The sequence below is a fragment of the Artemia franciscana genome, chromosome 13 (genome assembly GCF_032884065.1).
Source record: "Artemia franciscana chromosome 13, ASM3288406v1, whole genome shotgun sequence".
NCBI classification, from domain to species: domain Eukaryota; kingdom Metazoa; phylum Arthropoda; class Branchiopoda; order Anostraca; family Artemiidae; genus Artemia; species Artemia franciscana.
In genome coordinates, this window is record NC_088875.1 from 46,645,683 (window position 1) to 46,662,258 (window position 16,576).

The 16,576-nt window shown below is 35.1% G+C and overlaps 1 protein-coding gene across 2 annotated transcripts in view; it reads left to right on the top strand.

Annotated features, from left to right (window-relative positions):
- The first annotated feature begins 374 nt into the window (after nucleotides 1–374).
- Nucleotides 375–16,576, top strand: part of LOC136035015 (interferon-induced very large GTPase 1-like) — a 36,742-nt gene continuing 20,540 nt past the window's right edge. Inside the window, exons 1-3 of one of the 2 annotated variants that reach the window (XM_065716596.1) lie at nucleotides 375–499; nucleotides 11,798–11,911; nucleotides 14,589–14,702. In XM_065716596.1, the coding sequence (XP_065572668.1) occupies nucleotides 11,816–11,911; nucleotides 14,589–14,702 (210 nt within the window). In that variant the 5' untranslated portion in view covers nucleotides 375–499; nucleotides 11,798–11,815. The remainder of the gene's footprint in view (nucleotides 500–11,797; nucleotides 11,912–14,588; nucleotides 14,703–16,576) is intronic. The other variant, XM_065716597.1, reaches the window with a different exon arrangement.

Below are 16,576 nucleotides of genomic sequence, written 5' to 3' on the forward strand. Positions count from 1 at the left end.
TACTTTTTTCAGTATCTTCATTGAAAAATGATTTTTTTGGTACTTTCATTAAAAAAACGAAGAATTAACAAAATAGACCCACCCCTTGATTTTGGAAAATACACTTTTGCCACCACCACCCTGGTTTCCATCAGTTGCAGCCACAATTTAAAACATTGAATCAATTTCGACAGAAGATTCCGATTCTCATACCAACACTAAACGGGATATCTTGACTCTGATTTCACACAGCAGTATCAGCATATTGTTTTCCTTAATAATTTTGTTACTACCCATCAAAAAGTAGACAAAGGAAATTGTTATCTATCACTTTCCCCTCTCAAACGTAAAACGTAAAATTTGACATAGTTCTTACCATTTCATGATATGTAGAAGGAGAGTGTCGAGATGAATTATTTCATTCGCTCACGTTCAGTTAAAAATTTCAAATTGTTGTTTGTTTCAGTTTCAGTGTGATTCCGAGCTTTTGAAGGGACAGACGAAATTAGAAATTCTTTGTGTGAGTTGAAACTTTTACATTTTTCTTTTCTCAGATTATTTTTTAGCATTTGAAAGATAAAGCGTAGCAAACCGAATATACAGTAGGCTAGTGAGGACTTTATTACGGGGTAGAGGATATCTGAACTAGGCTGTGAAAGGTAATAAGACCTATAAAATCATTTATGGCAATTATATTATAAATAGACATGCTCCTAGGCTTCGCCGCAGATTTGGGGCTTTGATGGGTTAAAGTGCAGAGTAGGGGCTCTTCACAATTAGCCTATGTAATTCCACCCTGTCCCTCTCCAAATGACACTGACCTTTGATGATCTTAGAAAATTTTCATGGTATTAAAGTGAAACTTTCATAAATCGATCTACAGTTCATATGGGACAGAAGGAAAGTGTTTTGAGTCTCTTACATTTTCTAAATCCTGATTCTTTGGTTTTTAAGACTTGCAATTCTATTTTTTAAGTGGGGAAAAAGTTCTTGTATGGCTTAAATACTGCTAAGATAATTTGAACTATTGTAGCCTATAAAACCTTCAGCCTAAGGAAAGGCATCTAAAAACCACAGCATAAGCCGATTCCTTCAATAATTTCCTGTGGGATTTAAGACTATAGGCTAGGTTTAGGACTAGGCCTAATGAGGCCATATTTGCATAGACTATATGCCTGTGCCAATGTTTGCTGTTTTTAAATTGACTTTACTTGGCATTATGAAGCAACTGTTGATGTGAAATACACACCAAAAAAAGTAATGGTTATACGAATAAACCACTAAACTTTCGCATATAGCCTATGACTATAACTGGTACTATCATGGGGGGGGGATTGGGACAATTGTAAAAGCAATAATAATCATATTTGGAAAGAGTATTGAATGGGAAAAGAGGTTTAGCTATTTTTTTTTTTGTATTATATTCGCCTAGATAACTAACTGGAGAGAAGGACACATACCCTATTAGGTTATCAAACAGTTCGTGGTAACGAACTGTAGTAAGGAGCGACCCGCTCAATGGTACCGAAAGTAAAAAAAAAATAAAACTTTGATACCAATTGTTACGTCAAAAGAATCGTATTTTTACGGTGATTCTAAATATATAAGTATCATCAAGTTGAGTCTTACCCATCAAAAGTTACGAGCCTGAGAAAATTTGCCTTATTTTACAAAATAGGGGGAAAGAGCCCTTAAAAGTCAAAGAATCTTGGGATTTTGTATTTTTTCCGAGAAGACAGATCACGGATGCGTGTTTTTGTTTGTTTGTTTTTTTTGTTGTTTTTTTTTCAGGGGTGATCGTATCGACCCAGTGGTCCTAGAATGTAGCGAGAGGGCTCATTCTAACATAAATTAAAAGTTCTAGCGCCCTTTTTAAGTGACCAAAAATCTCGGAGGGCACCTAGGCCCCCTCCCAAGCTCATTTTCCAAAAGTCACTGGATCAAAATTTGGAGATAGCCATTTTGTTCAACATGTCGAAAACCTAATAATTATGTCTTTCGAGACGACTTAATCCCCCACAGTCCCCGGGGGAGGGGCTGTAAGCTACAAACTTTGACCATTGTTTACATGTAGTAATGGTTATTTGGATGTGTACAGACGTGGGCAGTTACGTGGGAGGATCTTTCTATGGAGGAATTTATCATGAGGGAAGAAAATTTCCGTGAAGGGGCCGCAGGATTTTCTAGCTTTATTTAAAAAAAATAATGAAAAAAAATAATGATGGAAAAAGTTTTTTCAGGTGGAAGTAAGGAGCAGCATTAGAACCTAAAGCGAACAGGAATTATTATGTATATAAGGGGTTTCTTCTCCTCCACAAAACCTGACTATTCACGCTAAAGTATTTTTCTTACTTTGAACTATTTATTCTACGGCCTTTGTGATTCTGGGGTCATTCTTAAAGAATTGGGACCAAAATAAAGCTTTATTGTAAAGAGCGAGGTATTGACGAGGGGGAGAACCCCTTAGTTAGGTACTTCCAGGTAATCTAGGACGATGAAATTTGGCAGGCGCATTAGGAGCCAGAAATAGAAATTGCCATTTCCCCGATTCGACTATCTGGGGGGAGGGAGGGCGGTTAAATTGGAAAAATGAGGTATTTTTTAACTTACGAACGGGTGATCGGATCTTACTGAAATTTGAATTTGATAGTATCTCAGAGCTGTTATTTTAAATCCCGACCGGATCTGGTGAAATTGGGGAACTGGGGGGGGGCTAAAATCTTGGAAAACGCTTAGATTGGAGGGATCGGGATGAAACTTGGTGGAAAAATAAGCAGAAGTCCTAGATACGTGATTGACATAACCGCAACGGATCCGCTCTATTTGGGAGAGTTGGGGGGGGGGGATTAATTTTGAAAAATTAGAAAAAATGAGGTATTTTTAACTTACGAAGAAGTGATCGGATCTTAATGAAATTTCATATTTAGATGGACCTCGTGACTCAGATCTCATATTTTAAATCCCGACCGGATCCAGAGTCATCGGGGAGGGGAGGAGTTGGGGGGACCGGAAATATTGGAAAACACTTAAAGCGAAGAGATCAGGATGAAACTTGATGGGAAGAATAAAAACAAGTCCAAGATACGTGACTGACATAACCGGACCTGATCCTCTCCGGATCCGGTGAGAATTTGGGGGATTTTGGGGGGACCTAAAATCTTGGGAAACGCTTAGAGTGGAGAGATCGGGATGAAACTTGGCGGGAAAAATAAGCAGAAGGTCTAGATACATGATTGACATAACCGGAATGGATCCTCTCCGGGGGGAGTTGGGGGGGGGGGGGTTGATTCTGAAAAATTAGAAAAAAGAGGTATTTGAACTTACGAAGGAGTGATCGGATCTTAATGAAATTTCATATTTAAAAGGACCTCGTAACTCAGATTTCTCATTTTAATCCCCGACCGGATCCAGAGTCATTGGAGGGGGGGGGGACCAAAAATCTTTGAAAACACTTAAATCGGAGGGATTAGGATGAAACATGGTGGGAAGAATAGAAACATGTCCAAGATACGTGACTGACATAACCGGACTGGATCTGCTCTCTTTGGTAGAGTTGGGGAGGGGGAGTAATTCAGAAAAATTAGAAAAAATTAGGTATTTGTAACTTGCGAACGGGTAATCAGATCTTAATAAAATTTGATATTTAGCCATGGAAATACCCTCCTCATCCCCGCGTATAATTTACTCTGGGATAGAAACTTTTTTCCACATAGAAAATTCTTCCTGGGGACCCTCCTCCTTCCCAGAACATTCATAGCAAAAAGTTTCCGTATATTTCCCGGGAAAAATGCTAAATGTAAACAATAGGCAAATTGCATTACTAACAACCCTTTCCTAGGGGTTGTGGAAGAATATACCATTTTCAAGAGTATAGGCCTAGTTATTGGACCTTTCAACTATTTTCAATCATAAACAAACAAATACAACGTAGAAACAATAGGGAAAGTTTTTTCAAGACAATGGAAATTATTTATGTAGATATTTCGGCCCTATGTCCAAGGGCCGTCTTCAGCACAATACAATACTATATATATATATAAAAGAACTTACATCAAATTGTGAGAATTAAAACTGAATATAAAAACACTTATTAAAACAATTTTTTTTTAAAAAATATAGCCCTAGCATCCTTACTTCAGCGAAGTTCAACCAGGACTGGCGAAAAGAATGAAATGAAGAAATATAAACTCATTCAAACTAAAGAGAATAAAATGATTAGATGCAATTTCTTAAAGCTAATCTTGCTTGTTTAGCAGCCTGTCTCAAAGGCCTTTTCGTAGTTGGTTCAGTACTATTATAAATTGGTTTAGTAAAATATTTTGTTAGATCATTTTTAATTAAATTTGAGTATAAAGAATTTAGTGAGTATTCCCCCAAGTCCCTGTTCAAAGAAATATTTTTATTTATTTTGAGATTAATTTCAATTGATTCTCGAACCACCTGTTTTATTCCCAAATCATTACTAATGAGTGAAGAGTTTTCAAAAAGTATCATGTGGGACGGATTATTAAATATATGCCAACCTAGAGCAGAATCAAAGGAATTGTTGGAACCATTTGAAATTAAGGCCTTATCTATGTCATTTTTATGCTGTTGTAACCTTTTGTCTAGATTCTGATGGGTCCTGCCGACATAGTATTTTCCGCAATCACAGGGTATTTGATAGACCCCTCTTTGGCGAGTAACTGGGGTCTTATCTTTACCCGAATTTAAGAAATTGATGATTTTAAAATTATTAGTAAAAACTACGTACAGATTATTTTTTGTGCAAATATTTTTTAATTTTGTTGTAATCTTTGGGATATACGGAAGATAGACAATATTTGAGGGCTTATCAATAGCCTCACATTGTGAAGTATCTTCTTCGATTTTACAAGAATGTCTTTTTATTCTACGGCTAATTATTTTATTTACAAAAGGAATGGGGTATCCATTACCAAAAAGAATATCTCTGATAAAATTTATTTCTGCATTTATATATGAATGGGAGCAAATATTTAGGGCACGATCAATGAGGGAAATTACAACTGCTCTTTTAACTTGTGGGGGGTGATTTGAATTAAAGTGAAGATATCTATTGTTTTGTGTTGGCTTTCGATATATATTAAAATCCAGTTTATCAGCATTACGAATAATTAATACATCCAAAAACGGTAGTTTATTTTCAATTTCAACTTCAAGGGTGAACTGCAAATTTCGGTCATAAGTGTTAAGATGATCTAAGAAGCCCCGAAGTTCAGCTTCCCCATAATTCCAAAGTGAAATTACGTCATCCATATAACGACCCCAATAGACATGTTTTAGAAAATAAGAATTCAATGCCCAATTCTCAAGATTCTCGACGTAAATATTTGCTAGTAGCCCGGATAAAGGTGCCCCCATGGGTAATCCATTTTTTTGCTGATAAAAAGAATCGCGAAATTGAAAATACATAGAAAACTTATTACAAATTTTAACAAGAGTCATTAAAACTTCACAATCAATTCCTGTCGCTGAAGTCTCGATCAATTGGTAATTTTCTTCTATTTTGTTTTTTAATAATTCCTCTGAAATAGTTACATCTATATTTGTATACATGGAAACAATGTCGAAACTACTAACTATTGTGTTTTCTGAAATACTTGTGTTGCTAAGTTTTTTAATCAAATCTGCCGAGTTATGAATATAGGAATTTTGAGAATACAATAAAGGTTTGAAAGCTGCACAAAGCCATTTTCCAATATTGGCAGCGGGAGCTTTAGTACAAGCTACAATAGGTCTTAAGGGAATACCCTGTTTATGTATTTTTGGTAAACCGTAGAGTTTAGGACAGAAACTACCACGGGGAAAAAATTTATTGTATAGTTGTGGGGTGATTTTACCATTTTGTTTTAGCTGCTTTAATTCATTTATAATATTATTAGTGAACTGATCAGTAGGATCATGAGTTATTGTTTGATATGTAATTGTGTCATTTAAATGCGAAAAAATTTTGTTGTCATAGTCTGTTGTATTCATGACAACAAGTGAATTGCTTTTGTCTGCTTTAGTTATTATAATAGAAGGATCTTTTCGGAGATTAGATAGTATTTTTATGTCATGCAAATTTTTCGGTGTGGAATTAGTAGGAGGCTTAAACTTTTTTTGGCTATTATAGAGGATATTTATTAGACCAGATCTAACTTCATCCGGGTTAGAGACAGAAGGATAGTGTTTATGCAAAGCGGACTCTAGAGAGGAAACTATATCTGCCACAGGAACCTGTTTCGGTAGAAAAGAAAATTTTGGACCTTTTTCTAGTGTTTCGATTTCCTGGGGTTCCAATGTTTTAGAAGAGAGGTTAACGATAGCAGACCCAGGAGTGAATCTTGGAGAATAAATACGGTTTCTCATCGAAGATTCATTTCGTAAGCCCTCTAATTTTTTATAGAGGCGTTCCTTGGACAAGCGAAAATCGTGGCTAAACAAATTCCTTTCTAATCTAACAACTTGAGCAAAATCAACGGTGGACAGGTTTTCCAGCAAAAAAGTTTCCAACGATTTTCTCTCTGAAGAAATAATATGTCGTTTCTGTTTTTTGTCCTTAATAATATGGACTAGGGTTTTTAACTGTAGTGTATGGGCAAATTGCGCTTCTTTTCGGGTATTTAAATGTAATTTATATCTTAAAGACTTGGGAATAAGGTTTTCCTTTCTACAGGATTCTAAAAATTTTTGTTGATTGATAATATTAGCATGTTTTTTACCTAGACTAATAAAATAAAAGATATCATAGGTCAACTGCTCCCCATAAGCTAGACGAAAATAGCGACGAAGACCACACTGCCTTTCCATAACAAACAAATACAACGTAGAAACAATAGGGAAAGTTTTTTCAAGACAATGGAAATTATTTATGTAGATATTTCGGCCCTATGTCCAAGGGCCGTCTTCAGCACAATACAATACTATATATATATATAAAAGAACTTACATCAAATTGTGAGAATTAAAACTGAATATAAAAACACTTATTAAAACAATTTTTTTTTAAAAATATAGCCCTAGCATCCTTACTTCAGCGAAGTTCAACCAGGACTGGCGAAAAGAATGAAATGAAGAAATATAAACTCATTCAAACTAAAGAGAATAAAATGATTAGATGCAATTTCTTAAAGCTAATCTTGCTTGTTTAGCAGCCTGTCTCAAAGGCCTTTTCGTAGTTGGTTCAGTACTATTATAAATTGGTTTAGTAAAATATTTTGTTAGATCATTTTTAATTAAATTTGAGTATAAAGAATTTAGTGAGTATTCCCCCAAGTCCCTGTTCAAAGAAATATTTTTATTTATTTTGAGATTAATTTCAATTGATTCTCGAACCACCTGTTTTATTCCCAAATCATTACTAATGAGTGAAGAGTTTTCAAAAAGTATCATGTGGGACGGATTATTAAATATATGCCAACCTAGAGCAGAATCAAAGGAATTGTTGGAACCATTTGAAATTAAGGCCTTGTCTATGTCATTTTTATGCTGTTGTAACCTTTTGTCTAGATTCTGATGGGTCCTGCCGACATAGTATTTTCCGCAATCACAGGGTATTTGATAGACCCCTCTTTGGCGAGTAACTGGGGTCTTATCTTTACCCGAATTTAAGAAATTGATGATTTTAAAATTATTAGTAAAAACTACGTACAGATTATTTTTTGTGCAAATATTTTTTAATTTTGTTGTAATCTTTGGGATATACGGAAGATAGACAATATTTGAGGGCTTATCAATAGCCTCACATTGTGAAGTATCTTCTTCGATTTTACAAGAATGTCTTTTTATTCTACGGCTAATTATTTTATTTACAAAAGGAATGGGGTATCCATTACCAAAAAGAATATCTCTGATAAAATTTATTTCTGCATTTATATATGAATGGGAGCAAATATTTAGGGCACGATCAATGAGGGAAATTACAACTGCTCTTTTAACTTGTGGGGGGTGATTTGAATTAAAGTGAAGATATCTATTGTTTTGTGTTGGCTTTCGATATATATTAAAATCCAGTTTATCAGCATTACGAATAATTAATACATCCAAAAACGGTAGTTTATTTTCAATTTCAACTTCAAGGGTGAACTGCAAATTTCGGTCATAAGTGTTAAGATGATCTAAGAAGCCCCGAAGTTCAGCTTCCCCATAATTCCAAAGTGAAATTACGTCATCCATATAACGACCCCAATAGACATGTTTTAGAAAATAAGAATTCAATGCCCAATTCTCAAGATTCTCGACGTAAATATTTGCTAGTAGCCCGGATAAAGGTGCCCCCATGGGTAATCCATTTTTTTGCTGATAAAAAGAATCGCGAAATTGAAAATACATAGAAAACTTATTACAAATTTTAACAAGAGTCATTAAAACTTCACAATCAATTCCTGTCGCTGAAGTCTCGATCTACAACGATAAAATTTGTTTGTTATGGAAAGGCAGTGTGGTCTTCGTCGCTATTTTCAATCATATCGTTGTCTAAGAAATTCACAAATGTCTTTTCGGCAAAAATTAGGTGGGGGGGGGGGTATCAGACCTCCAATCTTTATGGCTACCCAAAGATAGCACTAGGAAAAAAAACGGATCCGTGATCTTTTTTCTGGCGAAAACAAAACATCTTCTCATGGGATAGGTTTTGATGATTAGTTTCAATCTTAATTACATAATTACATTTGGAATCCGCATAAAAAGCCCCTTTTTATCAGTTGTTAGCAAACTCCTGTCTTTTAGTATTTCGGTTGTTATTGAGCCGACTCGCTTCTAACTTATAGTTTGTTACCATGAACTGTTTGATAGAACCTAGTTTTCAAAATGTCCCTTTATTTAAATTAACTTTATAATAAATTAATGCTATTAAAGTGTAGTACTTTTGAGTCCAGTTGAAACGTGCGCTATTTTGGAAAATTTTCTTTTTTTTGGAAGCTCTTGGTTCCTTTACGTGCACGTAAAGGAATTGAATGCCCTTACAGGCTTCCTTTTTCCTCTGATATATTTGCTTACTTGGTTATTTAGTGTTAGCTGCAAATTTATGGTAAATTCGGGGAAGGCTTTTTTTTACACGCTTTTTGGGTCTCACAAGAAAAATGACGTTCATCGCAAAAATACAGGTTGTTTTCACCGAAGAATTTTTGTTATTAATTAGAAAAGCTTGAATTCAGAAGGCACTATATTTTAACCATTAGTACTGGTAACATTAAGATAGTATCTTAAAAAATTGTCTGCGTACAGAAACGCTAAAAATGTATTATTAAAGAAAAGCCCATTTAAAACTTAAAAGATAATTTTTGTGCATAAATTTCTTGGTGTTCGTTCTATAGACGTGTAAATTCAACTCATTTCAAAGTAAATATATATTTCCTTAGTTTTATATTATCTTTTTAACCTAAAAAAATCAACTAGCATCCTCCTTTTCTGTTACAATTCCAATATTTGGATTGATTTTGTACTGAATATATTACTTTCAATGGTACCACAGTCAAATTTAATATAATATTCAAGGAATTTCAATCTACTGCTTAAGTCCAAACCATGTTGATTAATATAACCAATTTACGTTGAAAATTACAGTTTTTTTTTTACTGAAAAATGCATAAATCTTTCAATAATTTAATATTTTTTATTACATATTATTTAATACTTTCAATATTTTTCAATAATTTTTTAGTATATTCAATAATTTATTGGAATTCAAATAGCAAATCACAATTCAACGGAAAAATTGGATTTTTTTTTGGCTTGTTTAAAATCCAGCAAAACATTTATTAGAAATCAAATAGTGTAAGCAGCTGGCATTTTCTGCTGTTAAAAGTGTATGTTTTCATATTTGTAAATTGACCGGCTGTATTCTCCCTTTTCAGTATTTCTGCTTAAGAATTAAAATGTTGGATTATAATTCAAATTTTTGACAAAATTTGAATATTTAGTAAAAATTTCCGATGAATCCTAGTTTTTTGAAAAAGTCCTTAATAATATTTTCACTATAAAATTTTGGGTGCACGGAAAGGCGGATTATTCTTCATATGGATTGAAATTCGGCGTGACTTGACATCCTATGCGATTCAAGCCATCACAACCCCTAAAATAGCGTTTCCTGATGTTTAAATACAATGTTTACAAATGTTTAAATACATTGAAATATTGTATACAAAGAGGAAAAGACAAATGTTATCATTAAAATGGCTCAAAACAAACTCCTGGTAGCACTTTCTTACCCCTACCCTACCCTAAAAATTGTCTGAGTAAGGCTTAAGATGCCTCGCGTTCTCTGTTCCATTAGGCGTGTAAATGTTATGTTTCATGCTGCTTAAAAAAGATTGTCATAATGGGACGGGCACAATACTCCGCCCCCTCCACTAGCACCAAAAATAAAGGGATGGAATAAAATTTTTGGAATCATAAGGAATTAGGTAAGTATCACCCCGCAGCACTGTTTCAGGCTTCATCTAAATTAAGTGAGACGAGAGATCAGTTCCGTTTGTGCCTCTAAATAAAACAGAGGAATTGCCTTCTGTTCCGACTGAGAATATCTCCCCCTCTCGAAATAAATTATGGTATTCATGCCTGTTTGCAGATCTGGCTACTTTTTTTGCGCTAAGGGGGGGGGCCAATAAGCTGGATACAGATTCACAGACGCATTCAAAAGAAAATAGATGTGAACACATTCAGGGATAAAAGGCATTGGCAACTTAAGCACACACGCATCTTAGTTAGTATTACGCCTACAACAGTCAGTCTACAATCGGAGCCACGTTACAACTAAAAACAAACAGAATTTTTTTTCGAATACGAGGGGACTGTCCCCTCCTCGATCACTTGTTCTTCACGCTATAGTAATTAAGTTGTTTAAAATTCCTTATCGTTAAGATTCAACGGAAATTGTGTTGGAGTAGTCTTTCTCAAAGATTTGTGACACAAATTCAAACTTTAGCGTAAAAGTAAGGATTGAGGAGGGAACAGCCCCCTTACACATAAGGAATAATTTCTGCTCCTTTAGGTTTCAACGTTGCTCCTTACTTCCAGCTGAAAAAGCTTATTTATTATGTTTAATTTATGATTACTTTTCAACTGATGCGGGAAATTCCTCCCTTTCCTTTCCTTAACCCCCCCCCCACACACAAAAAAGAAGTATTTCCCAATAACAAAAACTATGCGTAAACACTGGAAAAACTGAATAACCTATAGCCCTTTCCTCATGGGCAATGGGGATGAGGTCATCCGTAGAGGTATAGTTATTTGACCTTACAACTAGGCTAAACCAAATATTTATCTGAACATTTTTATTGAATATCTTTGAGAAAAAAGGAACATATGATAACAGTTGCCCTCCAATTTTTTGGGTCACTTAAGAAAGGCACTAGAACTTTAATATCCGTTCCAATGAGGCTTCTTCCTATTTTCTAGGACCATTGACTCGATACAGTCATCCTTGAGGGAAAAAAATCGAACAAACACGCTTCAGCCATTTCTTCTAGCAAAAAATTCACATTCTTGTAGATAGGAGCTGGAACCTTTAAAGCTGAGTTCTCTGATATGCTGAATCTGACAGTGTTATTCTGACTAATATTCCTTGACTTTTCGGGGATGTTTCCCCCCAATTAAAAGAAATCAGGCTAATTTTCACATGTTAGTAGCATTTGATGGTCAACATTAAACTTAATGATGTAATAATTGTTATGAACACTGTCTTTATTTGGAGTTTCGGTTAATATTGGGCTCAGTCGCTTGTTACTTATAGTTCGTTACCACGAACTATTTGAACATGATTCTCCTGAATTTGAGTTATGTTGAAGCATCTTCAAAGTAGACTTAATATTTTTAGATTAAAGGCCAGTTGAGGATGGAGGAAAATTGTGAAAAAAGGAAGAAGAGCATTGGGGATCAAGATAGCATGCTCTCAGAGGACGAGGAGATACCTAGTGTGACGGAGATGAAGGTAATCAAGTTTTCTCAAGTCTATCCATCTTGCCCTTTATGACAAATTAACTTTTAATTAACTTTTTAATTGACTTCTTAATTTTTTTTTGCTTTTTAATAGCACAGCTTTAGTGTTCTTCGTTAACCAGCGCTTTGTTTTACTTCTTACAAGTTGTGTTTTTATAACCGTGCTTGACAACCTCTTTACCTTTCCGCAGCACTAAAAATGAGTATCTCCGAATCTAAAGCACTTTAAATTATTGCAGTATATGCAACCTATGGAACGTGGTTGTGAATGCAGTGACAGTGCCTTATTATAGAGACTTGTATTCAGTTTTATATTTGGGTTTTACAGTGGAATTAAAAAAAAATCCTAGAAATCAGTTTCATGTACAGAAATTAGCAATTAGATGGATGCATTGAAGACAGCTTTTTGTATGTTTTTCTTATCCAAAAAGTTTGTGATTTGATTACCTATGCAATAGTATCCGGAAGAATTCCTGAGGCTATGGCAGAGGCTATTGCTTAAAACGGCTAATTCACGGATTTGAGGAAGCTATTATTCTTTAAAACGAAACAAGACACTATTAACCCCTTCTTCCTAGAGATTTTGGTGGAGGGCGACCACAACTTGTGAAATATGTGCTTAATGTGCTTGATACATTCTACTATGATCGTAAAATAATTTCTGTGCCACACCATTCACTACGCCTATAATCGTGATGACGTTTGAATTTTTCAGTATTTCTGCTTAAGAATTAAAATGTTGGATTATAATTCAAATTTTTGACAAAATTTGAATATTTAGTAAAAATTTCCGACGAATCCTAGTTTTTTGAAAAAGTCCTTAATAATATTTTCACTATAAAATTTTGGGTGCACGGAAAGGCGGATTATTCTTCATATGGATTGAAATTCGGCGTGACTTGACATTCTATGCGATTCAAGCCATCACAACCCCTAAAATAGCGTTTCCTGATGTTTAAATACAATGTTTACAAATGTTTAAATACATTGAAATATTGTATACAAAGAGGAAAAGACAAATGTAATCATTAAAATGGCTCAAAACAAACTCCTGGTAGCACTTTCTTACCCCTACCCTACCCTAAAAATTGTCTGAGTAAGGCTTAAGATGCCTCGCGTTCTCTGTTCCATTAGGCGTGTAAATGTTATGTTTCATGCTGCTTAAAAAAGATTGTCATAATGGGACGGGCACAATACTCCGCCCCCTCCACTAGCACCAAAAATAAAGGGATGGAATAAATTCTTTGGAATCATAAGGAATTAGGTAAGTATCACCCCGCAGCACTGTTTCAGGCTTCATCTAAATTAAGTGAGACGAGAGATCAGTTCCGTTTGTGCCTCTAAATAAAACAGAGGAATTGCCTTCTGTTCCGACTGAGAATATCTCCCCCTCTCGAAATAAATTATGGTATTCATGCCTGTTTGCAGATCTGGCTACTTTTTTTGCGCTAAGGGGGGGGCCAATAAGCTGGATACAGATTCACAGACGCATTCAAAAGAAAATAGATGTGAACACATTCAGGGATAAAAGGCATTGGCAACTTAAGCACACACGCATCTTAGTTAGTATTACGCCTACAACAGTCAGTCTACAATCGGAGCCACGTTACAACTAAAAACAAACAGAATTTTTTTTCGAATACGAGGGGACTGTCCCCTCCTCGATCACTTGTTCTTCACGCTATAGTAATTAAGTTGTTTAAAATTCCTTATCGTTAAGATTCAACGGAAATTGTGTTGGAGTAGTCTTTCTCAAAGATTTGTGACACAAATTCAAACTTTAGCGTAAAAGTAAGGATTGAGGAGGGAACAGCCCCCTTACACATAAGGAATATTTTCTGCTCCTTTAGGTTTCAACGTTGCTCCTTACTTCCAGCTGAAAAAGCTTATTTATTATGTTTAATTTATGATTACTTTTCAACTGATGCGGGAAATTCCTCCCTTTCCTTTCCTTAACCCCCCACACAAAAAAGAAGTATTTCCCAATAACAAAAACTATGCGTAAACACTGGAAAAACTGAATAACCTATAGCCCTTTCCTCATGGGCAATGGGGATGAGGTCATCCGTAGAGGTATAGTTATTTGACCTTACAACTAGGCTAAACCAAATATTTATCTGAACATTTTTATTGAATATCTTTGAGAAAAAAGGAACATATGATAACAGTTGCCCTCCAATTTTTTGGGTCACTTAAGAAAGGCACTAGAACTTTAATATCCGTTCCAATGAGGCTTCTTCCTATTTTCTAGGACCATTGACTCGATACAGTCATCCTTGAGGGAAAAAAATCGAACAAATACGCTTCAGCCATTTCTTCTAGCAAAAAATTCACATTCTTGTAGATAGGAGCTGGAACCTTTAAAGCTGAGTTCTCTGATATGCTGAATCTGACAGTGTTATTCTGACTAATATTCCTTGACTTTTCGGGGATGTTTCCCCCCAATTAAAAGAAATCAGGCTAATTTTCACATGTTAGTAGCATTTGATGGTCAACATTAAACTTAATGATGTAATAATTGTTATGAACACTGTCTTTATTTGGAGTTTCGGTTAATATTGGGCTCAGTCGCTTGTTACTTATAGTTCGTTACCACGAACTATTTGAACATGATTCTCCTGAATTTGAGTTATGTTGAAGCATCTTCAAAGTAGACTTAATATTTTTAGATTAAAGGCCAGTTGAGGATGGAGGAAAATTGTGAAAAAAGGAAGAAGAGCATTGGGGATCAAGATAGCATGCTCTCAGAGGACGAAGAGATACCTAGTGTGACGGAGATGAAGGTAATCAAGTTTTCTCAAGTCTATCCATCTTGCCCTTTATGACAAATTAACTTTTAATTAACTTTTTAATTGACTTCTTAATTTTTTTTTGCTTTTTAATAGCACAGCTTTAGTGTTCTTCGTTAACCAGCGCTTTGTTTTACTTCTTACAAGTTGTGTTTTTATAACCGTGCTTGACAACCTCTTTACCTTTCCGCAGCACTAAAAATGAGTATCTCCGAATCTAAAGCACTTTAAATTATTGCAGTATATGCAACCTATGGAACGTGGTTGTGAATGCAGTGACAGTGCCTTATTATAGAGACTTGTATTCAGTTTTATATTTGGGTTTTACAGTGGAATTAAAAAAAAAATCCTAGAAATCAGTTTCATGTACAGAAATTAGCAATTAGATGGATGCATTGAAGACAGCTTTTTGTATGTTTTTCTTATCCAAAAAGTTTGTGATTTGATTACCTATGCAATAGTATCCGGAAGAATTCCTGAGGCTATGGCAGAGGCTATTGCTTAAAACGGCTAATTCACGGATTTGAGGAAGCTATTATTCTTTAAAACGAAACAAGACACTATTAACCCCTTCTTCCTAGAGATTTTGGTGGAGGGCGACCACAACTTGTGAAATATGTGCTTAATGTGCTTGATACATTCTACTATGATCGTAAAATAATTTCTGTGCCACACCATTCACTACGCCTATAATCGTGATGACGTTTGAATTTTTGTGCCTCGCACTCAATGCTGTATTCAAAGGAGGAGTTAATGGCTTTGACCCTCCTCCCCCCAAAATGTTTTACAGCTCGTAAAACTTATTATCAATGCATAAAATCACATTTAATGTGTTTTTGCACCCCACCCCCTCCCAAAGAAAACCTGGATACGGCCCTGATCGCACTTTTTGCTCGAAACGTTAAATTTCTTGAATTCGGATATCAGAAAAAAAAAAAATTGTAAAAACAATTTGGCTTGCTGACAAAAACAGTTGTAAAAACAATTTGGCTAGCTGACAAAAACAGTTGTATGTATGTTTGTCTTTGTTGATTACTCACTACATGACATTAGCGAGCAACACAATGCTGCCACATGTACTTGCTTTTCGCATTTTCTACAGTCTACGCTCAGAAAAAACGTTCACTTGGTGCATGCGACTTCCCCCCCCTTAACGGTAGTGTTTAACGTTAGTTACCGTTAGTTGCAAATGACACACCTTATTATAGTGATATAGTGGTATTGCTTATTATAGTCGTATAGTGCTATTCCTAGTTGTAACTAGGGTCGTATCCAGGATTTTATTTCCGGGGGGGGGGTTCAAAAGGTTTTTTTTCGAGGGGGATTTACAAAAGGTTTTTTTCAAGGGAGGGGTTTACAAAAACCCATATTCATTTTTTTTACGTTTTTACGAGTCGGACAAACATTTTGGAGGGGTATAAACCCCCTACCCTCCTGGATACAGCCTTGGTTATTTACAAGGGTCTATTAGCGACAAGCCGGGTCCTTGTGGCTATAAAAATTCGATTAACAAGAAAAGTGCCAGTCGTGAATATTCAATGGAGAACAAAGCTGGCATGTACCGGTTAGTGAAAATTCTCGTAAATATCGAATGAAGAAGCAAGATATTTGAAAATCGGCCAAGCTTCCATTATTCTAATCAACTTATCTAAGTGAACGTGCATCACTAATTGGGTCTCTGTTATAATTTGCAAGATTTTGAGAATAATTTTCATTTTATGAATTTATTAATTTGCGAAATTAAGAAAAAATGACACTTAATTGTTGTTTTAAAACCATCAGCGTATTGGTTTGAGTTGGCACTAGTTTGAAAACCACTTGTCGTGGATACTTCTGATTTGCTTGGCAAGTCTAGCCAATTCTTGTGT